Source organism: Centrocercus urophasianus, unplaced genomic scaffold (assembly GCF_019232065.1).
Source record: "Centrocercus urophasianus isolate 14NV4802_14NV808 unplaced genomic scaffold, USGS_Curo_1.0 seq_16, whole genome shotgun sequence".
Classification (NCBI taxonomy): Eukaryota; Metazoa; Chordata; class Aves; order Galliformes; family Phasianidae; genus Centrocercus; species Centrocercus urophasianus.
Window position 1 is genome coordinate 6,177,939 of NW_024884711.1, and position 27,793 is coordinate 6,205,731.

At 46.1% G+C, this 27,793-nt stretch overlaps 2 protein-coding genes across 2 annotated transcripts; one reads left to right on the plus strand and one right to left on the minus strand.

Moving 5' to 3' along the window:
* Nucleotides 1–547: 547 nt before the first annotated feature.
* XCR1 (X-C motif chemokine receptor 1) lies at nucleotides 548–2,499 on the minus strand. Its single transcript, XM_042817527.1, has one exon. The coding sequence runs from the start codon at nucleotides 2,407–2,409 to the stop codon at nucleotides 1,396–1,398; it is 1,014 nt and encodes a 337-aa protein (XP_042673461.1). The 5' UTR covers nucleotides 2,410–2,499; the 3' UTR covers nucleotides 548–1,395.
* A 22,637-nt stretch (nucleotides 2,500–25,136) lies between these two features.
* On the plus strand, nucleotides 25,137–27,418 carry LOC122159714 (C-C chemokine receptor type 8-like). The gene is given in 2 exon segments (XM_042817525.1): nucleotides 25,137–25,166; nucleotides 25,169–27,418. Coding segments are annotated over 2 exon segments (1,134 nt in total). The 3' UTR covers nucleotides 26,273–27,418.
* The last annotated feature ends 375 nt before the right edge of the window (nucleotides 27,419–27,793 follow it).

Genomic DNA, 27,793 nt, shown 5'->3' on the forward strand with positions numbered 1-27,793 from the left:
ACAAGAGAGTGACTGAAGTGAGTCCAGCGGAAGGTGACCAACACAGGTAGGGTGCCGAAACACATGATGGATAAGAAGACTAGATTGGCTGGGGTTTGTTTTGGCTCAGAAAAATAACAAGGCTCAGAGGAGAACTGATTGCTATCTTTGTTTCTGCAATGGAAAGACAGAGAACAACGATTCAGCTCTATTCAGAGGAGTGCATTTAAAGGACAAGAGAAAGATGCATCGGTTTACAGCAAAGGGAATTTTGTTCATGTAGAAGGAAAAAAAAAAAGCACCAAGAGAACTGTTAAGCACTGGGACAGGAAGCCTGAAAAGTATTATGCAGTCTTCATTCTTGGAGATTTTCAGAGTTTCACCAGACAAGGCCCTAAGCAGCCTCATCAAACAGCAAACTGCTGTGAGCAGGGTGGGGGACTGGCAGAAGTCTCTTCCAAAATAAATGAATTTATGAAAATACACAATTACTTTTGCAATTGAAAATACTTCAGCTCTCACAGGTAGTTCTCAAAGGCAGAAAACAAAAGTAACAGTGTAATATTCCTTTGAATTTCTGAACATTTATTAGTACCGCTTTATTATACCAGTAGGAGAAATCTTCACATGAGTTACTTTTGGTTATGATTGACAACAGTATGATTGGATAATATTTCACGTCACCTTTACATGTTCAGATATATGGTAACATATGCTTAAGCTACAAGCAGACTTAAATAACTTGTTAAAAAGTGAGCAAGGCAGGACTGTTCAAATATTTTGTGCTTCTGTTACAATTCTTGACTTTTTTTTTCATAAGCATTTATAAGATGTTCACATACCTCAGAGATATAGGTATCTATAGTATACAGACAGGTGTGAAGGAGGTAAAAAAGCAAAGCTTTTTTACACTCTGTTGGCTTTATATATATTTGCCTATCAATAGGTCGAAGAACCTTAGCACACAGAGAACATCAGTGAGTTCAGCACCAACAAATACTGTGAAGCATTAAAAGCTACAGAAATGCTTAAGTGTCCATGATAGAAACAATATGAATATTTAAAATCAGGCAAGAAAGAAATGTGCAGCACTATTCACTTTAAGACCTGAAGTTTTAACTGCCAAAGAAAAAAGCAAGCATTCTTTTTTCTTTTTCTAAAGAAAACCATGAATGAGAAAAAGTATCACTGTGCCAAAAAGCATAAAGAAGGTAAGAGTTACAGACCAGTGAGGTCACTTCTTGGTTTCTCCATCCTCCTGCTAATCATTTTTCTAATCATTTCCCATTCACAATATGTTTGCAAAGACAAAATCGGCCACTTTCTCAGGGAAGAGCCTTTAGGAATCGGAGATCATGCATGGCCTTTAAAATCTGAAAGTTCATCAGAGACTGGCACTAATAGTTTGGTCTCCCTTCAGTAGGTGGACCCATCTTCATAGTGGAATTTGCCTTGAGAGCTGATCCGGGGGCTGGAGACTTCATCGCCACAGGGTAAATACTGGCTGCATAAACGAAACAAATGCCTCTTGAACTTGACTCCAGCAAATACGTAGAGCACGGGATTGAGGCAGCAGTGGGAGAAAGCAATTTTACGGCTGATGTGAAAGGCGAGGTGGATGTCATTGCTGTACTGGCATGTAGATGGTGGAAAAGTAATCAGAAAGCTGAGGATGTTGTAAGGTGCCCAGCTCAGGAAGAAAGCCACCACAATAACAAGGATGAGTTTCACAGTTCTGCGCTTTCTGCGAGATCTTGTTCCAAGCAGAATTATCAGTATATTGATGTAACAGAATACGATAATCCCAAAGGAAATCAGGAAGAGTATGTTTCTCTGATAAATGTCCACTTTTTTCCATTCCCAGTCATCATAATCACAGATACTGACTTCTTCCAAGGTTTCTGTCACTGTGGTGTGAATAATCTCCGGAACTACCATTAAAATGCTGCAAGTCCAAATAAACAAGCACACCAGACAACGGCAGTACTGCGTCTGGGATCTCAGAGTAGAAAGAGGGTTCACCACAGACAAATACCGTAAAATAGTCATGAGAGTTAGAGAGAAAACACCACTGTAGTAGCCAATAGAGAAAATGGCATTCACTGCCTTGCAAAGGAACTCACCAAAAATCCACCCGAAGCTCTGGTACACTGCCCAGAATGGCAGCATGCACGAGAAGACTAAGTCAGAGACAGAAAGATTCATGATGAAGATGTTCGTTAAAGATGTAAGGTTTTCATATTTGAGTAGGATCCATAACACCAGAGTGTTTCCTAGCAGGCTGAGCAAAAATGCCAGAGTATAGAGAACAGTAGTGAAATGGGTGTAAAAGGTAAAATAGTTTCCCATTTCGCAGACATTGCTTTCATTAAGAAAGTGAACAAATGAGTAATTTTCGTCCCAACCAGATGAATATTGTTCTTCATCCATTTGTCTCTGCAAACTCCAGCAGCTACCTCCAAGAACCACAGGAATCAAAATGTCTGTGAAAAGTAATAAGAAAACAAAACTCCCATTCTGGATGCTTCTGTTTTAAGAGAAGAAAAGAAGCAGTGAAACTATCTTATTTGTCCTATTTTTGGGAAAGAACAGAATCATTTCCTCTTAGGACTAGAGCACAAACAGGTAGATCCTAAAGATTTACCCTCAAAACAACATCAATGTCTTTAATAATTAAAACAGATGCTATGATACTAACTGTTGAATTTTTATGATATGAATACTTTTTTTAAACTAAGTACCTCGGGTACCAAGACTTTCAGATTTGCTACTGTTTTTTACGTTGTCTAGAATGGTACAGACCAGCTGATACCTCTTTCTAGCAGCTTCACCTGCCTGCCAGTCTGATTGCAGGTAGGAATGTAACCATTTAACTCAATGGTTGAAACTGGCCAATACTATCAAAAGTTACTGGGACTTGGAGAATGAATGAGATTCAGCCAGGTGGACATACAAGGGTAGCATGGCCACAGTGGCCTTATTTCTTCAGGAATTTGGGATAGAAATAGATACAGGTATAGAAAAATTCATAGTGGTGCCAAACAATGGTTCAGAGTCTAAAATAACATTATATCAGTCAAAGGCTTACCTGCAGCATAGCGTTTGAATTTACTGTGTCAAGTTCTAGGCTTGTCAGTTTAAGAAAGACAGGGATCTTCTAGAGAGAGTCCAGTGGAGGGCCATAGGGATGGGAGGCATGGAATATCTCTTATGAGGAAAGGCTGAGAGACCTGGGCTGTTCAGCCTGGAGGAGAGAAGGCTGAGACAAGATCTTATCAATGCTTGTAAATATCTAAGAAGTGGGAGTCAAGTGGATGAGGCCAGACTTTTTTCAGTGGTGTGCAGCAAATAGGACCAGGGGCAATAGGCACAAACTGGAACACAAGGAGTTCCATACAAATACAAGGAAGAAGTTAGTTACAGTGAGGTTCACAGAGCGCTGGTAGAGGCTGCCGAGAGATGTTGTGGAGTCTCCTCTGCGATATTCAAGACCTGTCTGGATGCTTTTGTGTGTGACCTCCTATAACCTCCTGTAACCTGCTTTAGGACGGGGTTGGACTCAATGGTCTCCACAGGTCCCTTCCAACCCGTACCACTCTGTGAATCCCAATTTGACTGAAGCTGGTGAGAGACCTGCCGCTAACTTAATTGGAAGTGAGTCACAAGAAAGAAACTTCACGATTCAGGCCAAAGTTGTGTTGGTACCATTTTCACTTTTGGGTTATGGAAAGCGGAATCTGCCTGCTACATTCAGGGAAAAACTGAAGGGCTGAAAGGTTTTGCCTGCATCAGGAAAGGGGAGCAGGGAGCACTGCTGGCTTCCAGCAGCTGATGCTGTTGTGCTGGTGGGTGCCTTAAGGTCAACCCGAGCTGACAGCACCAGGGACCGTCTCTCCTCAGGTACGTGGCCGCCCGGTTCTGGAGGCGACACGCGCAGTGTTTGGTAGCAGGAGGCCCATGGCAGCGAGCAGCCCTGCCACATCTGCTCCCACAGGCACCGCCATGGAGGGAACCTGAGCCTGCGGTCTTCCGGCGGTGCTGTGCTGCCATCTTGAGGCACGCAAGACGTCCGAGCCCCTCAGCCTACGCTTTACTTGGCATTACAGACAGCGTTTCTGCGTTGCGTTGACTACAGCAGCCACGTCCCACCCGCGGCCCGTCCCAGCCCGCGGCCGCCCCCTGCCCAGCGCCATCATGGCGACGGCTGTGACCTGCCGAGCTCCCCGGCCAGGCTCCGCAACTAAAGTCTGGGCGGGCATAAACATCTCAGATAAAGAGCCAGGATGTGGCTTCCAAAATTTATACATATGTTCACATTTACATGCCAGGTTCCATAACAGTCAGGGCAGGGACAGCCCATGGTATGCACATGTACACACAGAACAAGTGCTTGAGGGATTTGCTGTGAAAAAAATGATATTTGTTAGCTGCAGATGAAGGGCTATCACTGCACTGCTGAAGCAGCAGCCTTCCCCATCATCCGAAGTGGCCATGGAGGTGAAATTGGCAGCAGTCTTTTGTTTTGTTTTGTTTTGTTTTGTTACGATGAGGAAGAGGTTGTGATCTTTTCTTCTCTCTCCAACTTCTCCTTTCCCAAAAGATGGAAACACACCCCGGAACCCTTTATTACAGTTTTGCAGTAGTTTCCTCTCTTCTAGAGTTTGAGGGTGGGGGAATATCTGGCATTTGCACTCTCACACTGCCCTTCTATCCCAAGCCAAGCCTCTGGGCTGAATCATAGAATTGTAGAACCAATGATTAGATACGGCTGCCCAGGGCCCCATCCAGCCTGGCCTTAAACACCTCCAGGAATTGGGCATCCATAGCTTCTCTGAGCAGCCTGAGACAGTGCCTCACCACCCTCTGAGTAAAGAATTTTCTCCTAATATCTAGCCCAAATCTCCCCTCTTTTAGTTTAAAAATATTCCTCTTTGTCCTACCACTGTCAGACCATTTAAATGTCAGTTCGTCTCCTGCTTGTAAGCTCTCTTCAAGTACTGGAAGACTGCAGTGAGGCCCCACAGGAGGGCCTTCTCTTCTGCAAGCTGCACAAGCCAAACTTCCTTAACCTTTCTTTATAGGAGAGGTGTTCCAGCCCTCCAGTCATCTCAGTGGCCCTCCTCTGGACCTGCTTCAACAACTCCACATCTTTTATGTGTTGGAACGGAAGAAGGGAGATCATGAAACAAACGTGTCTCAGTGAGTGGCCCAGCAGATGAGCTGGATTTTAGTGAGCCATCCTGGGGCACCTCAGTCTTTCTTCTACCACGTGGCCAGTTTGCAGGACATTTATGATGGAAATGGCACATTGAGTCCAGGACTCTCTGCTCAGCAGATCTCATGGACATTTGTAAGGAGCTAGCTGAGTGCTTGGGCAGAAGCAGTCTTGGCCAAAGAGGCTGCATGGTATTGAAGATGGTTAGCATGCAGACTGCTGTTGCCTGCAGCAGGCTTTGTACCAGCATCATTACACATCTGGGTGTAAAGTGAAGGAGGAATCCGGCCCCCTTGCTGGGCTGATTTTTTGTAAATGACATGATTCCTATGTTTGACACATAACTCTGATTTCTCTTAGCAGCAATGTTCTGGCAAGGCAGAAAATACTAAAGGACTTCTTGCAACCAGTGACTGGTGTACCACTTTTCCATCTGCTCCAAGTATAACTGCTCTGTTACTCAGCTGTGAAAAGAGCATCACTCCAGTTATTATTAGCTGGTTTTCTTGGCAGATCAGACAGAGCAGATCATCCTATTTTCACGAATAAAGCAGAACAGATCTGCAAGTTTCTGCAGCCAGTTAAACATTGTCACACATGCACACACAGAATCATCACAGACTCATAGGATTGCTCAGGCTGGAAAAGACCTTCAGGATCATCAAGTCCAACCACCACTTAGCCATACTACCCTAATAGCCCACTGCTAAATCATGTCTCTGAGCACCACATGCAGTGTTTCTCTCTATACTGTATGCTCCCTATTACGTACTGCAAGATTGGCTGTTCTTAAAGAACTCACAGAGACTATGCCGTATATTTAATTAGCAATCTTAAAACTATCTAAGAATCCTATTAAGAAAAATGTGCATGAAGAAGTTCACTCTAATCTCTTATGAATTGTGTCAGTCACAAAATAAAGATGATAAGCAAGAAGAGTGCATTTTACCTTCAGGAGAAATAAATGTGTGTCTGCCCTCTAAAGCCTATCAAAACTAATGCCTCCACATAAAATTAATTTTATGGCTCAGGACAACTTACAGAGCATGGCTGTATTTTTCTGTAGTGATCTGTTGCTACCAGTGTGTTTCATCTTTAAATTCTCAATGTATATTTTTTTCTACATAAAGACGCCTAAAGAAATTGTATGCAATATTTCAGGTGGGGAGAGCACCACCCTATGGTCCTGCCGTGAACAGGCTGTACTGATTTACAGGAGCCCTGGCTGCCTTGGGAGGCCCAGTGCTGCTACTGGGCAGGTTTTGGTAGGAACGACTCTGAAACAGAGGGAAAATGGATCCTCTTTTCTGAGTCCAAGTTGCTCAGTGCTCTTTGGAATGAGCACACTGCAACTGTTGTGAAGATCCAAGACCTGACCTGTATACACATTTCCTGAGCTGCCAATCCCACAAAGTCACTGCTCCCCACTGCAGCCAGTGAAGAAGGCAGTTATGAAACCACATGAAACAATAACAAACAAAAAGAGAAACCACTCTGCCTGCCACTGACATCTAATTTTCTTTGCATCTTGCAGAAGGTGGTACGCAGCGGCCTTGCTGCACTCAATGGCTGTCTCTCTCTGGAGAGCACCAAAAGCTGATGTTCCCCAGTTATACCTGGAATTAGTGTGAAAAGAGAACTGCAGGTTGGTCAGGGCATGGTAGCTGTTAAAACAAGGTACAACGGGTGAGTGGGGTGGCCTGAAGGTTTGTCAGGCTGAAACCTGATGGGCTTTAAATGGATGGGATGAAGCCTGAGGCATCATCGGGCTTTGGAAAAGCAAAACTTGACTTTTCAGAGTTAAAATGAAGTTTTAACAGATGAAAGACATAGATAAGGTATTTTCTTGTGTGAGGACATTTCCAGAGAAGCACCTTGGTTTCCCAGTTCTCTATTGGATACAGTGATGAGCCTAAAGCAAAATAAATCTTATTTGATTAGAAAGATCTGGAGTTACATTCTGAGAATTGTTTATGTTAGCAATGAGGCAATTAAAACTTGCACCACAAGAACACAACCACAACCAAAAACACTCTCGTGCTGTTCTAGCCACCACTTCCCCAAAATCCAGCACTTCCCCTTCGCATGGCATGTCTGCTCACAGGCCTGAGGCAGGCTGAAAGCACAGCCTGAAAACAGTGCTTGTAAAAGCTTTGTTTTAATACAGGAACCCCTCTCCTCAGACATTTCTCCCCAGATGTTAAGAAAGGATGGGGATACGATGGTTGTGGTCCAGTTCAACTCAGCTGCACCAGCCCTGTGTGGCTGTATGAAACCCACCCGGAGAGTCTCAGCCCATGCTTTCAGAAGGCTTTTCAGAGCAGAAGCCCTTCCCTTGGCTTTCCCTATGAGCACAGCTGTTCCTTTCACAGATTTGGCCAGAAATATCGCTGCCTGAGATGTTCAGACTGAGCCCAGCAATGCGCACGTAAAAATCCAGCTAGGCACAACTTGCTGCTCTGCCCCCAGGCCTTTCTCTCCAACATTTTGCTTGTCTCCTTGTATGGAGGATTCATTGTTGCTCAAAATGCTTCATTCTAATGCAGCCACTGCACTTTGCTTTGTTTCCATCTGGAAATCCGTGCACCCAAGTATGAGCAGACAGGTGGCCAGCAGCAGTGAGCCCACCAAAATTGTTCTTGAGCCAAAAACCGGATGCAAGGCACATTCCACAGCACACAGGGACTCTGTGTGTGAAGCACGGATGGACCGAAACGAAATCTCAGTATTTAAGTTCTGAGACATTTCATAACATCTTCAGCCATCTGTCCTTTGGTAAGGTCTTGCGATAAGTACAGGCAGGGCAGACAAGATTTGTGCAACAAGGGCTGGCAAGCTGTTTCCTGAAGCTGTTCCCTGGCTCCTGGGTTGCACAGTGGGAACTTGGGAGCAGCACCAGTCCTGCAGGATCTCTCCTCCACTCAACTCACGTGGCAGAGGAGTCTTTGTCTTCTCCATTGATACTGTGCTGCCTGGCCTGGCGCTCTCTGGTGGCCTCTCTTTCTCAGAAGATGTAGGCAGATGCCAGCACACCGCCACAGCTGTGTGAAATGAAGCAACCAAAGCATCTAAACCAATCCTGAGCTCCATTCTGGCTCTTACGCTTATTCTGCTCTCACTGAGCTTCAGAACCCTGCCTCAGAATGGCTGAGCTCTGGGTGCTGATGTTCTGGGGCTTCCTAGAGGTGGACACCACAGCTCTCAGTGTGGACTCCCAGCTCAGACCACATTATTTCAGAGCAGTTTCCATGTTTCTTTCTATTTTGTTAAAAACTACTGTTTCTTCTTCTGAAACAAAGTGAGATTCTTTTCTATTACAGAATTTCCCACAGCACTGAGAAGCCGGACTTCTGCCAAACCCCATCGCAAGCCACTGCTGCAGTAGTGTTATGTGGTTGATATGAGCAAAGTGAGGTTTGCAGAAGGAGGTTTTCAACAGCAGCTGACACAGACTGAAAAAAAAAAAAAAAAAAAAAAAAAAAAAAAGCAAAAACAAAAAGCAAGATTCTTGGAGAGCTTGTCTGCTTGCAGATAAGACTCAGAAAGCCCTTCACTTTCAAGCTCTCTTCTATCATTGAGATACCAAACGGCTCAGCTCCCTGAGTTCATGTTCTCTCTTTTCCCACCAATGGCAAAAGATGGTACCTGTTGCTGCTGATACAGTGTGGCTGGTGAAGACTTTCCCAGCCTGTGGAGGATGCTGGACAGGATGCAAAACAGGGCATACAGTGAATCAATTAGTGAGGATGGATTGTGACGGTATCTAACTATTGCTTTTGGAGGAACCTTGGGCAGTTCTCCATTAAAACACATTTAGTAGGGGATTTTCAGCTGACGTAAATTGGCAGCATTTTACTGACTTGACTAGAGCTGCTTCCCTGGGCCTCAGCTATGATGAACTTCCCTAGCCCACACGCTCAGTGCAGGAGACCCCCGAGATCCAGGAAGACTTTTGGGCTGCTTGCCGTGATGCCCGTCCTGATGGGTGACAGCTTGTGCTGCCCGTGCCCAGCCACAACAGCACTGCCCTTCTCCATCCAGCTCAAGGATGCGAGGCATGTGCATGCACAGGGAAGTTTTTCGGAATCCTTTGTGATTCTGTGGATTTCTTGAATTGACTTGTAAAAAATGAAAGGCTCCTAAACCCAGAGATTAGTGTCATTATCGAATAAGACCAGCTGATACGAGAGGAGTGCCCGGCACGCTGCCTGCCCGGGCTGTGCAGTGCTGGCGGCGCAGTGGGGCAGGCTGGCAGCAGGTGGCACGCTGGGACAGACTGAACCGCCCTGCATGGGCAGCAGTACCAGGCAGGGGTCTGTGCAGCCGCAGCTCTTCCAAGGGAGGCTTAGCTGAGCGTCTGCTCTTCAGCAGGTGTATACAGCATCTACATCCACGCCTGCATCTGCCACATACAGGCGAGCAGAGCGGCTAGGAGCTCAGATCTGATTGGAGTGCCCAACTGGGCTGCTTCTCCGACCTGTGGTGTCCACACAGCTGTATCTCTCCTGCAAGGCTCTGTGCACTGACTGCATCTGTGTGGGTGATCTACGGTTTGGTCGTGAAGTCAGATGGAAATCTCAGCAGCAATAGGGAATTTTCAGGTACACCTGAAATGAACATTTATGGGGTTTGCTATTAGTGAAAAGAGAAGAAAAACACCCATCTACTGGGGACCAAAAAAACTGTTGCATTTAGAAGCTGAAACCTCATGTGCTGACTTTCCATAACATTTTCCAAGGGAAGTGGTGGGAGGTGAGTGGGACAGTGCCCATCTCCACCTGCCCTGGACCCGCAGGGACATAGGATAGGACCACACCAGTGTATGAGCTCCCAGAAAGGCCCTGTGGGTGTGAGTGTGTCCCAGGAGAGGGGAAGGAGGCCCTGGACAGGGATGGCTGGGCAACCCTGGGGACCCTGCAAACTGAAGACCCTCTCTTTGGGGGTGAGTGAAGTCAGGGCTCAATGGCATCTTAAATGTTTCAAATGGGAGTGCAATCTGGCCAAGTCTGATTGGATAACTATTATGTTCTCCGTGAATTTTTGACAAGAAGACAGCATATTTTTTTCCTTCATGTTCCCCTTCCTCAAGCTACTTTCACACCCAATGTAATGACAAGATATTTAGGTTTCAAAGTTCACTTTCTCAATGATGCTGAGATATGTTGCACTGTCTTGGCTGCCAGCTGGCTACAGCTACATCACTCATAAGCACTAATGAGGGTTGTTCCTAATTGTCCATGTGAGACAGGCAATGAAAGCATGCAGAAGCTGGCAGAAAGAGATGATAAAAACATCTGCCAATGCTACATATATGGGCAACACAGGAAATAATTTTGGTCTTTTATGCTGAAAGAGCAGTTTCTATTTCATTTTAATGATGACAGCAAAAAACAACATGGTTTGCACCCTGGCTTGCATCTGCATCTTTATGATATGCAGGAGCATTCAGAAATTTAAATACAGACAAAAGTAGGAAAGTGGAAATTCTGCCTGCATTCACAGTGCCCATTAGATTTAACTCCTAAGTTTTTCCTGACGGGCTCTGTGGCAGAAGGCAGAGAAGTTCTTGTACCTGGCGAATGTAAGATGACTAATAGCAGTGGGAAGTGGTTTTCTTCTTTTACCTCTGTGCTCAGCATTGGTGACGCCGCATCTCAAGTATTGTGTTCAGTTTTGGGCCCCCCACTGCAAGAAAGAAATCAAGGCCCTGGGGCATGTCCAGAGAAAGGCAATGAAGCTGTGAAGGTCTGGAACACAGGCCTTATGAGGAGCATCTGAGGGAGCTCAGGAAAGACCTTCTCTCTCTCTATAACCACCTGAAGGGAGGTTGTAATGAGCTGGGGGCCGGCCTCTTCTCTCATGTAACTAGTGATAAGACAAGAAGAATAGCCTCAAGTTGCAGCAGGGGAGATTCAGGTTGGACGTTAGGAAATACTACTTCTCTGAAAGAGTGGTCAGATGCTGGAATGGGCTGCCAGGGAGGTGGTGGAGTCACTGACCCTGGCAGTGTTCAAGGAACATTTAGACATTGTGATGAGCGCCATGCCTTAGTGAGTACTATTGTGATAGGTGGACCATTGGACTGGATGATTTCCTAAGTATTTTCCACTGGAAACCTCTTCTGTGGGGACCTCTCCCAGAGATTTCTCAATCTCAACATAGCTGAGGTAGAGAGTGAGTCCATCGCAGAAGGAGAGAGCTGTGGTCCTGCTGTAGAACTGGAGCCATTGTGGCAATCAGAAATATACACATTCTTAATTTTACTTACACAAAAAGAAAAGCAGACAGGTGGGTGAGGACAATGTGGCCTTCATGCCTCTTTCTCTTCCCACTTCCTTCCCTCCCAGTCCTGGCTCTGGCCCTCTCCTTCACGCAAGATATTTTGTAACCTCAGCTCCCTGTTGCAGGCTGGACAGCAATACCAACAGTCCCGTGATGCCACTTGGTTTTGATGTGTGATGGTGAATGTTCAAGATGTTTCAACAGTGCAGGTTTTGACGTCAGGACCTCAGGCCAGACGCTGGCTCCACGTCCAGCTGCTCTGTGCTGCCTCAGAGAGCCAGTTCTGTTGTGTCTCAGGAGTGCTTCCCAAAACAAGAGCAATACTGCAGCACAGCACTGTTGTAGTTACCCGATATCTTCTTCCTCCATTCATTTGGGCTGTTGGAAATGGGGTCAGAGCTGGAGTCCCCCAAGTTCATTGAGACTGGATGCTAGATGGGGGTGTGAGATGAAATTGCCTCCAGAAGGTAAAGCTTCTGAATTCATCTCTTCTGAAGACACTTCAGCTTATTTTATAGCATATGTTTGGGAAAGTACTGTGTCTTTAGGGTACCACAAAAATAACACCACAGAATAGGTGGCTGAGCCTGCGCCGTGAGGCCAGCAGACAGTGATCGAGGTCTGGGGTAAATGGTGGAGCTTGGCTTGCTCTCAGCTGTTGGTCATGCAGCATAGATTACATCCTGGTTGCCATTGCTCAGCTGGGGTTTTGTCCAGATCCTGTCCCCTCTGCTGGTAGGAATCTTGGGCAAGCCTGATTCTCACAATATTGAAAAACTATGGGACAAGGGAAAGAAGTGTACATACTTTGGAAAATGTCTTCTCTTTTTCTGAGAGACATAAAATAGCAATTCCAGGCTATGTGATGATTGCTGGTGACAGAGCACTAGGTGGGTGGGCACCCAGCCACCTGCTCTGCAGAGCCAGACAGGCATGCAGCTGTGTGCCAAAAGTGGAAACCCAGGCATGTATTCAAATAGGCTTTGCATAAAGGGGAACCGGATGCTTGCTGGCCAGATCCTGCTCTAAGTTTGCAGCAGGATAAGGTAAGTGTTTGTTAGTGGCAGAAGATCATCTCTGTCCATCTGGTGATGCTGCCAGTAGAGATTGGTTCCTCAGGTCTACACAGATGAGAGGGGCATTGGAAGAAAGATGAACTCAAGTGTGGCCAAGGCTCCTGCCTCTGCTGTTTCTCTCTGTGTGCTGCACTGCCCATCCAACCTGTCCAGCATGTCCATGGCACCGCTTGGCCTCTCCCTCACAGTACGCCAATCCTCACTTTCATTACCTGACTTCATTGTTCACCTCAGCTCTTTGCCTACCTCTGATGGTACAAGGCCTCGCTGCTGCAGGTGGCAGAGGCACAGCTTGGCTGTGTTTCACCATGGGCTGGTGAGGGCATTGGCTGCGCTCCCCAACCACAATTGCTGCTTGAATTAATTGCTCCCCCAGCCCTGCCAGAGATGGCCATGTGTATGCAGTCTGGCCAGGATCTGCAGTAAGATAGATGCTCCCTTGCCCATAAAGCCCAAGTAGTGCTGTCAAACAGCTCAGCTGCAAACACGGGAGGTGAATGCTTCCTGCAACCATTAAGTCCTCCTTGGGCACTGAGGCTATCTTGGAAACTCCCTCAAAGTGCAGGTTTCTCTGGTTTGCAGAGATTTGCTTCAGAGGCAGAAGGAGCTCTGGTTTTCCTTTTGGTTGCGTTTCAAATTGTGCCAGGCTCACTTTCCTCAGGCAATGTGGGCTCAAAAGAGCAGAGGGAGAATGGATGTTGGCAGGATCAGATTGAACACCCCAAACTGGCTGCAGCCATGAAGGAAATGATATTTCAGCAGCAGTGCAGCCACATGCTTAGTTCAAAACTTATCCTCAAGGAAAGTGTTTTATTTCAAACATATCCTCAGGGGGAGTGAATTCTTTCAATGCAGAACTCACTCACACCTTTCTGTTCGTGTGCCCACAGCTGTTGGGACACGTATGCAAGCAATGCCCAACACACGAACACCGAGACACCTGTTTCTTGATGTACTGGGGACATATGTGTCCAGGTGCTTTAGAGACAACTGTATCTGTGTTGGATTCATGGCAGCAACTGGGTCTGGACAGCTTAATGTATGCATCCCTCCTCCTGTTGCCCTTCTATGGTGTTTGGATGCCCTCTGGATGTCCTTCATGTCTGCCTCTGATCTCCCATGGTGGCCTCTGATGTCCTGTGGTGGCCTCTGCCATCCCATGACATCTCAAGGCAGCCCTTGCCCCTGGGCATTTTGGCCATCAGGATATTGGTGCTGGCTTCCAGGGAGAGGAGGATTGAGGTGTGAGGCCTGGATGAGCCCAAGTCCTCTCCTGCTACTGGAGGGAGCTCTGGCTATTGGGCAGGATCGCATCTCACAGTCTGAGGCAAAGTAGAAATCTGGCAGCCACAGCCATCAAGGAGATCACAGCTTTCATACAGAGCAACACGTAGTCCAGAAAACTGGGCTGTAAGTGTAACTAAGTTCTTAAAAGGGGGGCAGCCTCTGTGCCCAAAGCACTGTCTCCATGCCAGCCTCTGCTCCTGCCCACACGTCCCGGCAGCCTGCAGCCAACAGCTGTTGCTTGTGCTGAACACTGCTCCTGCCTGCAGCCCCCCGCTGCTTGCACACAGCTCTCACAGCACCAGCCCGGGAGGAGAAGGAGGAGGCTGAAGCTGAACTGACGGAGAGGTAGGTAGCATCTGAAGGCATGCGCATGGGAATGCATTTTGCCAAGCCACTGTCAGGGCCAACTTTCCCAAACCCTCTCACTTGCCCTGTCATTTTCCTTTTTGCACCATCCTTTTGTATTTCGGACTCCTTGAGGCCAAATAGCTGCTCCATGCCTCTTCCTGCGGCTGCACCTCCACTTGCTTGCATTGCTCGCTCCAGCATTCTCTGTCACCATATTGTTGCACATGTGTGTTCTGGTGGCAGTAAGCCAATGCCTCTGACAGCAACCTGGGGCTTCCACCTGCTGTAAGCTGGTCCCCAGCATCTGCACCCAAGACAAGGGAGGATTTGAAATCAGATGTGCTAGGAAGGGAACAGAGGATGTATTCAGCTCAGGCACTGTATGTTCACACTTCAGAAGTAGCCAGAGGGTCACCCTTACACATCAAGCTAGATCTCCAAAAATGCTTCAAGTGAAACAGGTCACCTCTGTTTCAGGAGACCTCATGTCCCTGGCTGTCGTTCATGAAAGCATGATTTTCTCTCTCTGCATGAAAACTATCTCCCTGCTGCTCCTATTCTCAGCCAGAGCAGGCAGACGTTTCTGCAGTGCTTCCTGTACGTAATGTGGAACAGCACAGCTGTGCTGAAACAGGAGTTAGGCTCACTGTAATTGAGGCTAGGTTATGCCAGATCAACTTCTTGGTGTCATTTCCAGACTCCTGAGTTTGAGTTTGTTTCTGAGATTCCTTGTTTGTTTCATGCATGCCCAAAAGCCTACACAAGTTTTCTTCCATTTCTTGGAGGACCACTAAGCATCCTTGGGATCAGAAATCAGGTGGAAGACTGGAGAAAGCTGCTCTTGGCAGGTCCTGTAACACCTGAGGATCCCTTGCATGATGCTGGCCACTACCAGACTGTAGTTTTGGTCCCTTGACCTAAGAAGTAACAAAACCCAAATTTTTACTAAAAGCTTCTTTGATGTTATGCTTGTGATTCCCAGAGGCAGGCAGGACTGAGTTTGTAACGAGGCAAGAGGTATAATAATCCTTTTCTATCTGAGGTTCTGCAGCGGCTCAACACAGCTGTGTTATTTCTCTGTACAGTCACCTCCCCTTTTTGTGCAATGGGAGAGGAGAAAGATGTGCTTTACACAAAGCTTGACACTGACAAAATAAAAGAAAACATATTAGAAGCACACTCGTACTTGAGCAGCATGCATTACTGAGAAGTACATAAAATGTTAACCTCTTGTGGTATCTGTGGTCAGCTGCTGTCTGATGTCTTATCAGAATAGCAATTCACATTTCAAAAGGCAAAGAAAACTCCAAAACCTTGTTTTTTTTTTAATGGTATGATTTCATTTTACTCTCTTGAATTGTAGATCTATTTTACTGCATTGCAGTGGAAAATTTCTGTTTTAATTTTCCATTTTCCAAAACTGAAGACTTAAAAAATTGAAGCGAGGCATTGCAAGAATAGGGGGAGGGTGTTCTTCTGATCTGTCTTTCATAGAATCATAGAGTCGTTAAGGTTGGAAAAGCTGTCTAAGATCACGTAGTCCAACGCCATCCCACCCCCACCATGCCCACTGACCACGTCCCTCAGTGCCACATCCACACGGCTCTAACACCTCTGGGGGTGGTGACTGCACCACCTCCCTGGGCAGCCTGTGCCACTGCCTCACTGCTCTTTTGGAGAAATTCTGCCTTTCGACCCCTCATTCTGATAACAGTCCTATGTAATCAGAAGGACAAACCCTCTTTGTCCCAGCTTCTGACAAATGCTGTTGGCAAAGTGAGTTGTGAGGGTCTCCCAGCACTGACTGCCATCACCTGTGCTCTGGGCCCTTCTTTAAGGAAGGCTCATGCTGGGAAGGCTTTTTGAGTTTGATATCATTTACTTTGTGAATAGTCGATAGAATAATCATGAAACAAGCAGAGCAGCTTGTAAACGAAATAGGCATCCAAGGCAATCTTTTTCATGACTGAATATTCAGTATTACTTGAGACAAATCCAAGAACTTCCTTTTTCTTCAAAGATTGCGTAAAGCCCTGTGGCTCAGCCGTGACTTCCACATTACTTGGTTGTTGTTTGCTTTCCTCAAGAAATGTGGAGAGATCACCATGAATCCTGCATGTGAATGGCGGTCTTGTGTTTGGTCTTGGTCAGAAATACACATCCATACCTAGTGGCTGCAGTGAACTAAATGTTTGACTTTTAATCCTAGACCTATAAACCTAAAAAAGGGAAGGTACAAAATCTTAGCTCTTCTTGGAACTATTGCAGTGTATCAGAAAAGAGTAAGACAGCAAAAAAAAATCTGGATGTCACAAAAGGAAATATAGATTTTACCTATGCACTGGCAAAAATCCATCTGTTTTGTCCCACTCATTTGGAACCAGAAGAATCCCTCCTGCATTTCAAATAAACTAAGAAAACATGAAACTGCAGGTTGGCATTGAGAAGGAAAACTACCCCAAGCATCTGTACTGGAAAAAATTGGAAAGTCTCCTCTCTCCCACCCAGCTTCTCATTGGACCAGGCATTTTTCAGAATGTTTTGGGCTGCATTTCTTATTTTTACTGAGCTGTGCACATCTATTCCCAGCCCACCAGAGAGGAGGCGAGTGTAGGTGATGGACATGGGGTCTCTGCTGTACCTCCCTAGCCTAAATTGTCCTCCCTGGTGTGAAGGCTAAGAGATGGTATGAAGGGTAGATGCACAATGTGAACTCCATCCCATCAGTGCAAAGTCAGTCTCTTGGCAGGAAACCCATCCTCCCTTTCAAGGTTAATGGAGGGCCTGAAGGTATCACTAGCAGCAAGATGGGGGTAGATCTGAAGGTGGTGAGCACTGATCCCTGCAGGCCACATATCTGCAGTGGCTGTCTCTCTCCCCAGCAAGTTCTGCAGCAGTGGCTTGGAGGGGCTGCTCTTGATTGCAGTGGGTGGCAGGGAACCTGGTTTGGGCAGCTCAGCAGATCACTGGTGGACCTTTGGGATTGAAAATAAATTACAAAGAGCCTGGTGCTGCAACTGTGGACAGCAGCTGTGTCCTGATGCTCGACTAAAAGGCTTTAAAAGCCATTACTGATACTGGTGCAAAGTCTGATCATAGCATAACTATGTTCAAGAGCCTGTATTCTGCAGTCAAATCCCTTTAGCCTTACTACCACCATTAGCTTGACTGTGGGCTTCTGCCAGTGCAACTGTCCTTGGTGCCCAGTGCTCTGACTCACCGCCAACCTCCAAGCAGGCTGAGCTAACCATGAGGTTTACAACACTTTTTCTATCTTGCACATTTCCTGAAAGAGGTGGCAGAAAATGTGTTTCCTGAGATGAAATAAGCAAAAAAGAACAGCTACAAAAGGCAGACCAAAAGAACCTAAAAAACCGAGAAAGAGCACGAAGCTGCTCAGCAGCTTCCTGTTTACCAGCAGCTGAAATACAGATTTATCTGCAGCATTACCAAACCCTCCTCACACCTCCCTGTGGGCAGCAGCACGAAGAAAACCTCTCTTCTTGTCCCTGGGGAGAGCAAGGGGAGATGGGAGAAATAGAACCACAGCACAAATGCATCTCCTTGAGACGGGTACTTCCACCACATCTCTGGGCAACCTGGACCAGAGCTCCGTCACCCACACATCAAAGTGCTTCCTGAAGTTCAGAGAGAACCTCCTGTGCTTCAGTTTGTCCTGGTGCCTGGGGTTGTTCCTCCTCAGGTGCAGGGCTTGGCACTTCTTGTTGAACTTCATGAGGCTTCTGGCAGCCCATTCTCCAGCCTGTCCAGGTCCCTCTGGATGGCAGTACAACCTCCTGGTGTATCAGCCACTCAGCCTGGTTTCATGTCATTAATTAAGGTGCTTAACAGAACTGGATCTAGTACTGACCCCTGGAGTACTCTCTTTCCCTGCAGGTGTCAGCATTCTCATTAATGCTCTGGATGAAGAACCAGTGCAGGTTTTCATCATTTTATTTCTGCTTTCCACCACCTTAGGCATGCCTTCAATGGCAAAGAGGGACAGGATGACTGCTCGAAGTAAGCTTGATAAATTACAAAGGCCAGCAGTAACAGTCCTGCACTGAGGCAAGTTCAGCCAAGGGTATGAGATGAGGAAGGCAGCAGTTCTGGAGAAAAAAGAGGGAAGCATGAATCAGTGATGCTACGTGACTGCAGAAGTCAACAGCTATTCCAGGGAGGGGACTCATTTGTCCTGCTTTTCAGGGGTCAGACCTCAGCTGGGGCTCTGCATCAAGTTTTGAGCATTGTAATGGGAAAATGTTAGGGACAACTGGACAGCTGCTAAATAAGACTGGCTACTATTAACACTTTAGAAAGCATGACCTAAAAGGAAAAAAAAAGAGAAAAGAAATTGGAAGTAAGTAGCATCTGATCTTCTAAAGATAGGACAAAAAACTGACTTAAATCACACCAAGGGAATTTTGGATTGAGTATTAAGACAGCTTTGCTAGGAGTGAGGCTGCAGAAGCACTGGGGTGAATTGTAAGGCACTGGGGAAAAGCAGGGGCTGTAGGAGCAGGCTGAGCATCCATGTAGAAGGAACTGAGCTAAGGATCCTCTCAGTATCCCATCCATCCCTGTCTTCTGTCACCTTGCTAACTGATCCTTGTTTGCATTGCACTCAGCCCTGAGGCAAAGCAGAGGTGCCCAGGTGCTAGCATTTGAAAGGTCTAAGACAGCAAGAATTTAAAAACTTAAGTGGTAAAGAAACAGGATGTGAAAGTAGCATCATCCAAGAGATGAGCACAGAAGGGTCCTTGTTCTCAAGGATCCTGTACACAAGAGATGCATTTGTTTGCTTCTTTCTGCCACGCAGTGACTCTGTCACAAAACATGATTGAGAAAACCCCATTCCCTGCTCACATTGTTATGAATGAGTTACTGTCCTGGACATTTTGCAACACGCTGATTTTTGCTGTGGTGAAATGGAGCAGTTGTGCAAGTCTGCAGCTGTCAAAGCCATAATCTGTGCGGCTTTAGAGCTGACAGTGGAAAGCAAAGCGTGGAGAAGAGGGAGGTGACCCAGACCCCACAGAACACCACCAGCTGTTTCTCCCAAACAAAGTCAGCATCAGTTTTCAGAGGATTCCCTGGCTGCCAGCCTCTTTGTCTGCAACCAGCATCTGCTGCAGGAGATGGGCAGAACAGTGCCAAATATAGGCTTCTATGTGTCACTACACACTGTAATACAGCAGTACAAGTCAATATTTTCCTGATCAATCTGGAAAAAAAAAATTGCTATCAGCAGAACCAACAGATCTCAGTTCTACTGGAAGTTTTTTGGAATTTTAGGTGCCTGTATGTTTTTGAGGAAGGAGTCTTAGAAGAAGTTATTTATGTAAAGAAAATATTTGAGAATGACACATTCAAAAAATGAAAAGTGACAATGCTTTGGCCAGAATTTGTCAGAATAAATTTTTCTCCAGTTTGGAGGCAGAAATCCCCCCATCAGCTTGGCAATTTCAGAGCAATTCAGTCAGCCTGAACTGAACCACTTTGGTGACAAAAAGGGAAAGGTCTCGGTTTTACTTGGTGTCATGTACAGCATGAAGCTGTGACAGGGGAGGGTCAAGTTGGGTGTCAGGTAAAAGTTCTTCTTCAGAGGGCAGTGGGCATGGAGCACACTGCCTAGGGCCATAGTTCAGGGAGTGTTTGGACAGTGCTCTCAGACATAGAATTTTGGGTGTTTCTGTTTGGAGCTGAGAGTTGGACTCAGTCATCTTTGTGGGTCCCCTCTAAATTGAGACATTCTGTCTGAGCTTTGTTTCCATTCTCACCTTCCCCTAACAGCTGTGGCACTGACATCTGCGTGCATGGGGCAAGGCTTCCCAGCAGCCCCACCAAAGGCCTGAGCTGCTGGTGGGCTCAATGCCCTGGATCCTCAGGCCGAGGCTCATTCTTGCTAGGTGTACTCTGTTGGAACTGAAGCTTCCTCCTCATGCTCAAGCTTGATTCATCCAGATCATCTGTAGGAGGAAAAAGGTTTCCACAAGAGTAGGTGTAGCAGCTTTGCAGCCAGTAATGGTTACCATCCCAATGCTGAGGAGCTGCCATTGTGGCAAGGGTGAAAAAAATCCCTTAGGACAGCTGTCTAGGGCTGAACAAGTGTGCTCTGCAAGAACTGAGAACTTGACAATGCTATTTGTCTTGTGGCAAGATTCACTTTGGCCATGGCCTCTGCTGTGAGGTTTGGAGCTCCATGTTACTGTCATGCGGTGGTCACCTTTGGGCTGAGAAGCCCTTGGGTAGACAAAGTGCTGCACATTTTTTTCCCCACTGAAGGTATCGCTGTAACAGAAGATAAAGCAGCAGAAACCGTAACTTTGTGGTGGATGTGTTAAATAAACACAAGCAGTGTTGTGGTAACAACGGCAGCAGGCGGCAAATAAAGGGGAAGTGTGGCACAGAGCCTCAAGGTGTGATGTTCCCCAGTGCCCACATGAAAACTTTACCTCTGCTACCCAACCATCAGGAGATGAGCTGGGACACTCTTCATATGGTGACATTTTCCCTTCAATTCCAGCCTGGCTGGTGGCTGAGGAGCCAGCACACTGGTGGTGTCACCAAAGCAGTGATGCCACACGGCTCTTGCTCTGCAATACTGGGTGCATGGAGCATGGCATGTGGGTGCCACATCAGACTGGCCACAGGCTGTATCAGGGAGATGCTGACAGCCAGTTGCCTCCCTGGGCTCAGGTCTGTCATTGCTGTAGCATATTTCTGTCTCACAGGAAAGCCCACAAGAGAGGAGGTACAAAAAATGGTAGTAGCAGTTAGAGCGAGAGAGATGCTGAAAGACAGCTGCTGGGATATCTGGAGAAGAGCTCTCAGAGGGGGTTCAGGAAGGTTTTAAACAACCAGATGAGAATCAGGTCTGCCCTGTGGTTCCTACCAGGCTCGTTGGTAGCACCCTGGCTCTCTCGTACTTCCTGCATGGGAACATACTCCCCAGACCTCTGCCCCGCAGCTTCCTGCTCCCTGCTTTCCATCTGGTTTCATCCAGCACTTCGAAATCTGACCTTGAACTTTTGTTTCACAGAATAATATAATCATTAAGGCTGGAAAAGATCTCTAAGATCACCTAGTCCAATCTGTCAGCCCACCCCCACCATGCCCACTGACCACATCCATCAGTACCACATCCACACCCTTGAACTCTTCCAAGGACGGTGACTGCTCCACCTCCCCGGGCAGCCTGTGCGACTGCCTCACTACTCTTTCCTAGAAGAAATTTTTCCAGATATCCTACCTGACATCTTACTTATCTTACTGCTTCTGCTCACTTACTGCACTTTCTGCTTTCCTATCCTCCTCAAATGAACATCAAAGGGCTGTCATCAGTTGGGTAGGAAAATCCTGCTTGCCAGCATAGCCAACACCACTCAAATGCTAAAAAAGTATCCGGGAAGATATGGGTTGTATCGGAAACACATCTTCCCCATCTCCTTCCAGATACCCTCTTCCAAGCTTTCCAGTGGCTCTCAAAAAAGCCCCCACATACCCTCTCCCCATTACCAGATCATCACTACCCTTGCCAGTGCAGTCCTCTCTGATGTGCCCAAAGCTGTTCCTCTGTCACTGCAGTTGCCAGGCTCCTTCACTTGCAGTTTCTCTTTTTTCCATGTTCCATGAAGCTCTTTCCCTTACTTTCAAGGTCCTGGACCTCTTTCCCCTCTATACTGTACAAGCAGCATCTCTTCTGACATTTCTCTGCTGCCCCACATCATGACACATTTTTTTCTGAGCACGTACAACAGAACTACATTACATTGTACAGTGTGTCCGTAACAGTGGGACATACTATCAACATATTATTAATCACTAAATTAAAATGTAAGTAAGAGAGAGAAGAAGGTAAAATCAAGTTCTACTCCAACAACATTCCAGAAATTAATTCTACAAAATACACAAAAAAATAATATAATTGCATAAAATAAAGAATAGGAGCTGTGACTCCTAGGTGATAGTACCTGGTAAATGGGTGATGTTGCGTAGTCGGCAGCACTGTGAACACCTCATGGGGCAACTCTGGCCCTTGTGACCATGCTCTTGACTCCACCAGGTCCTCTGTTAGGCTGCTTCTTTTATCTCCCAGCCCATTTTCTCACTTTTACTTCATCTGTCGATAGAATTTAGTTCTACTCTTTGTGACTGCCTTTCATTGCATGTTCATACAAGTCTACACACTGGAAGGCTACGTGGGGCTGAAGCCGCTGGCCACTGCTGAAGAATGGGTTCTAGCATTAATGATAGTCACATTCTGGAGCTGCCACATACTTCTCTGGGGCTCCAGGCAAATCTTTTGAGTTCTCTGTAAGTGAGGAAAATTGCTGAGAGTAATGGATGAAAAGAGTATCATTCAGCTGTGTTACAGAGCACTACCATAATTTAGTTTTTCATAAAGCATAAAATTATTTCAAGTGATTGTGTAAAATAAAAATTGTCAAGCCTGCCCTTGTTCCACCATTTTATCTCTGACCATGTGTCCCAAATGAACCAAAATACACTTTAAGAAATTCCAGGGGAGCAAAGAAACTCTACAATGTCCCCAGTTGAACACAGGATGCTGAAGACGATTGCAAAGATGCAGAGGTAACTGTCAGTTCTCATTTTGCTCAGAGGTTGTATACTACTGATAGGAAGGGACTTAATCAGTCTGCAGTATGCAGGTTGGTATTAGCAGAAGGAAAAGAAAAACTAAAATATGCTTCTTGGAAATAACGTCTGTTTCTGTAAGAAGCTGCACAATTATCGAGTTTAATGGATCTATGCAAATTTGTGAGCGTCCAGCACTTGGTGCATCCAGCGATCACGTAACGCAGACGTGATCGTGTGCAGACATCTCCACTTGGCAATTTTTTGTTTAAATTAGGGGTGGCTGCAAGGAAGGTGAGATCGGAAAAGTTCTGCTAAAGGGAGCACCTCTTACTGTGACACCTTTACTGCCTTCACAAAGAGTCGTACTTGATTTTTGTTTTGCAGCATATCTTTTTGAGCCCTCTCACCTTTTCCTGTTTACTGCAGCTTCAAGCCCTTCACTTTGTCTCAAAACCTTCTCTGTAACTGGCAGCTGCCCATCCAGCACCCACTATCACCAAATCTCCCCACCAGAATAAACCTTGTGAGAACTTGCGAGTCTGAAAGAGGACGAGGACGGAAGAAGGGAGCAGCGCCGCCTGAGATCCTGAAGGCTTCTTGCTGCCCAAGGTAGAGCCCATTCTCTTTTAACCTGCTTCTCTTGAAAGTAATGGGTGAGCTTTGATAACCAGGGGAAGGGACCTGCATTGGTTGTGCCTCTCTTGATGCCCTCCGTAAAGCTGCTTTTAGCGCTTGATTTCTTTGGCCAACTAATAGGGAGAGGGGAGAAAGGGGAAGTGTTGTTCATTGATTGGGAACATACAAAGGTATTGGCCATGGGAAGGCAGTGTTAAGTCTGAAGTGGAGCACCTCCAGGCTCTGTTCAGCCCAGTAGAATCACTTGTGGATGTTGCCTAAGTCAGGTGTGTCTTATCTATCTGTCTACCTGCACATCAGAAGTATCTTATCTACATATCTCTATATGACTGCATACATATAGACCCTTAACTCAGTATTTCCATTACATTTTGATAATTTCTGAGTTTGAGTTGCTGAACCTATGGCCTGCTCTCAATGTGTCCCTGACAGGTAGCTAAGAAACATGAACCACTGCCGGACTGTTCACAGACACAGCATGTTGGGGTTGCACATGAGATAAATAACATTAGCAGTAAATATTTTCTCAAAATGCCATAAGCAGCCATTATCTAATGACTCAATTTCACAAAATATATGTGTGAAAACCAACCTGAAATTAATAATACAGGTTCCTTACCTGAAAGTTGAATACGGGAAAGAATTATACTGCCAAGGCAGATTGCAGCCCTGCTTTCTCTCACTGCTTGGTGATTCCTGAGCAACGAGCTGCGCAGGGTTGAGGTATTTGTAAGAAGTTTCTCCATGCTGCATGTACTGATTGACTTTGGCTGATGGAGGCCTGGAACCGCAAAGCAGCTGGGGCAGGTCTGGAGTACAGGGGGAGTTCCGATTGCAGCCCCACTGTGCCACATGTGTGGGTGCGCCCACTTCCCTGCACCTGCTCTGCATTTAATGAATTAATTGCTGTCATTTGCATTACTACTGCTGCATTACGATAATTATTATTACATGTGATGCTTCTCTCCATCAGACTGTTTCAAGCTCTTTAGAGGTAGGATCAACCGGCATGAAGCACAACACAGGTGAAGGGCACAACAAACATGTACATATCCTAGCAGGGACAAGCCAAACTCATCCAAAAAATTGTCTCCCGAAAGAACCTTACTTCTTAAAATGTGAGCACTTCACTCTGCCAACCATACCCTTTTTATGGTGGTCATGAAGTGGCATCTGAAAAAAAAGCAAAAAAGAGTTGCTTAAAGTGCTGACTCACTTTTGGAAAGAACCTCAAACTACTTAAAAGCGGTATTCACTGCAATTCTTCAGAAATGACAAAGTGAGGAAGCTCCCTCCCTCCCCCTCAAATTCTGCTGGTGTTCTTTAAACTTGAAAACAGAGTCTTGGCAAAAAAAGATGGAGCAACAAACCCCTGTACTCTACCAGCAGGCACAGCCAGCCCTCCCTGATGGCACCTGGCTGCAGCAACCCTGGGCTCAACACTGCACGTTGTTGCCTGTTTCTTACAGGTGATCCTGAACCTATCCACAGCAAACCAGCCTACGTGCTGTTACTTGGCCCGGAGCTGCTCAGTTGGGAACATGAACATGCTGCTGGGTGATGTCTCCTTCTGTTGGTTGACTTTTATAAGGCTCTTCATGCTATGGGCAAAATGTTTCCTCACCCAAGGGGGTAAAAGGAAATCCAAACCTTTAGATTAGGAGCACATTTTGCAGTCCCTCTCTGCCCAGAGGCTGACTCACAGGCTCAATATGGCACAGAGGAAGAAGCCAACAGGGAGACCCATACCCAGACCCTTTACCTCTTGTTCTTTCCTTCACAGAAGTCCAAGATGAATCCCACAGATCACTTCCTAAGCACAACAGAGTATGACTATGGATATGATGAAAACACTGCTCCTTGCAATGAAGGAAACGGCTTTCCCAGGTTTAAATCTCTCCTCCTCCCAATTCTTTACTGCCTTGTGTTTGTCTTCTGCCTTCTGGGAAACTCATTGGTCCTCTGGATCCTCCTGACTAGAAAGAGGCTGATGACAATGACTGATATCTGCCTGCTGAACCTCGCAGCTTCTGATCTCCTCTTCATTGTGCCTCTCCCTTTCCAAGCATACTACGCGTCGGATCAGTGGGTTTTTGGCAATGCGATGTGCAAGATAATGGCAGGCATTTATTACACGGGTTTTTACAGCAGTATTTTCTTTATAACTCTGATGAGCATTGACAGGTACATAGCAATTGTCCATGCTGTCTATGCCATGAAGATACGGACGGCCTCTTGTGGCACAATGATCAGCTTAGTCCTGTGGTCGGTGGCTGGCTTGGCTTCTGTACCCAACATCGTGTTCAACCAGCAGCTGGAAATTGAGCAGTCTGTACAGTGTGTCCCCATGTATCCCCCTGGCAACAATATCTGGAAGGTTACAATTCAGTTTTCTGCCAATATCTTGGGTCTCTTGATTCCCCTTAGCATCCTCATCCACTGCTATGCCCAGATCCTAAGAAACCTGCAAAAATGCAAAAATCAGAACAAGATCAAGGCGATCAAGATGATTTTCATCATTGTCATTGTTTTCTTCCTCTTCTGGACCCCCTTCAACATTGTGCTCTTCTTGGACTCCCTGCAGAGCCTGCTCATCATTGACAACTGCCAGGCCAGCAGCCAGATCACCTTGGCGCTGCAGCTCACAGAAACCATTTCCTTCATCCACTGCTGCCTCAACCCTGTGATCTACGCCTTTGCTGGGGTAACGTTCAAGGCCCACCTGAAACGGCTACTTCAACCCTGTGCCCGTGTCCTCTGGAGCCCCACCAGAAGCTCTGGGGTCACTCAGTCATCTTTGGTGCCCAGCCAGATCTCTGGCTGCTCTGACAGTGCTGGGGTGCTCTAAGCCCACCCGGTTGCAGTCCTTAGAGCAAGTGGCTGCCCTGAGCCCCGCAGGCTGCCTTGTGTGCTCAGTGTCCTCATGAGATGACCCTGTATGTCCTTTCAGGACGTGCTGTGAAATGCTACATGGTGACCAGCAGCATGAGTTTTCAAAGAACACTGGTGTAAAGGAGCAACCCTACACATTGGCCAATGGGGTAATTTTTAATTAGGCTTTAGAGTTCTTGCAGTATATTTCAGCAAACATATTGCTTCTTCTCCAGCTTGTTTTCTCCCCCAGTGCAACCATTGCTTCTGCCCCACCCCAACTATACTCTGCCTTGTGGAAGCTGTTTCCTACATGTTCATGCTTACCTGGGACAGGGGTGGTACACTCCTCTGAGAGGTGGGCAACAAGTACAGAATGGTTTCATGCTGCAAAGAGGGACCAGTGATGGTCCTTCCTCTGCCTCATCTCTCAGATAAAGAGACCTTCTGCTTGGGACTCTGCCATGTTACTTTGGTATGCTGCCCACAGCAGCTTCTGGTGGCCACATCTTTGAAGACAGCAAAACAACACTGCCATGTGCCCCTATACCACCAATGCACAGAGCTATATTCTTGAATACAACCCCATCAAAGCAGCCTGGCCCTGTATCGCCTCTGGAGATGTGGGGCCTCCAACCCCTTGCCCCCAGGGTTTGCAGTTCAGTGTAAATGTCACAGAATGGCACATAGCAGATAAGCTCTATCACTTCTTCTGGTATGTTATTTTTGCCTTTTTATAAATGCTTAATTTGAATAAATATTTTAATTGCATCTTTGTATGTCTCAGCTACTGAAAGGTTTTCTAATGACTCATAAGTTTAGATGAAGACCAAGAAAGGATGCTGTAACTGATTTTTGACATAGTATCCTCCAAAATGCATCTGATGGAATTCAGAGGTGCCCTGGAAGTTTTCAGCAAGGTCAGTCTCCTCTCCAGTTCCCTGCTGAGCAAAATTTGCTTTCAAAATACCAGTAAAAATTCAGTGAAAAAAATGTCATTTAGATTGAAGTAATAATACTGTGAACAAAGATTTTAAACAAGTTCAAGTTTTCTAAACTGTGAGAAAAACACACCCTGAATGTCTTCAAAGACTGTATTTTCTAGATCAATAAAAATACTCTGTTGAAGCTTTCCTCTTGAAAAAAAGTTGTTGTTTTGTACTCCCTAAGAATTTAAAAAACCTTTATAACTTCAGTGTCAGAGGGTTCTTGCCATTAGTTACTTAGTGTACAAAACATTCCTTTCATTTATGACCGACAGTACAATTAACGTTTGATTGTTTTATTCCTCAAAGGGTAAGAAATTCACTGCCTCTTCATTATCATATTTTTACTTACCAGAAAACTTCTAGGTATGTGTAAACAAAGTTCTCTCTTTACATATTGCTGTGGTTTTTGTACTGCAGAGACACTTTGATGTTTAGAAAGATACCTAGGCCAGCATCAGGCCAGATTCCTTTCCCCTGTGGTCAGAATTCTGCACTATTTCTGTTTGAAG

Excerpts from the sequence above, each read along its gene's own strand:
- XCR1 (XM_042817527.1), bottom strand. The coding sequence starts at position 2,409 with ATGGATGAAGAACAATATTCATCTGGTTGGGACGAAAATTACTCATTT.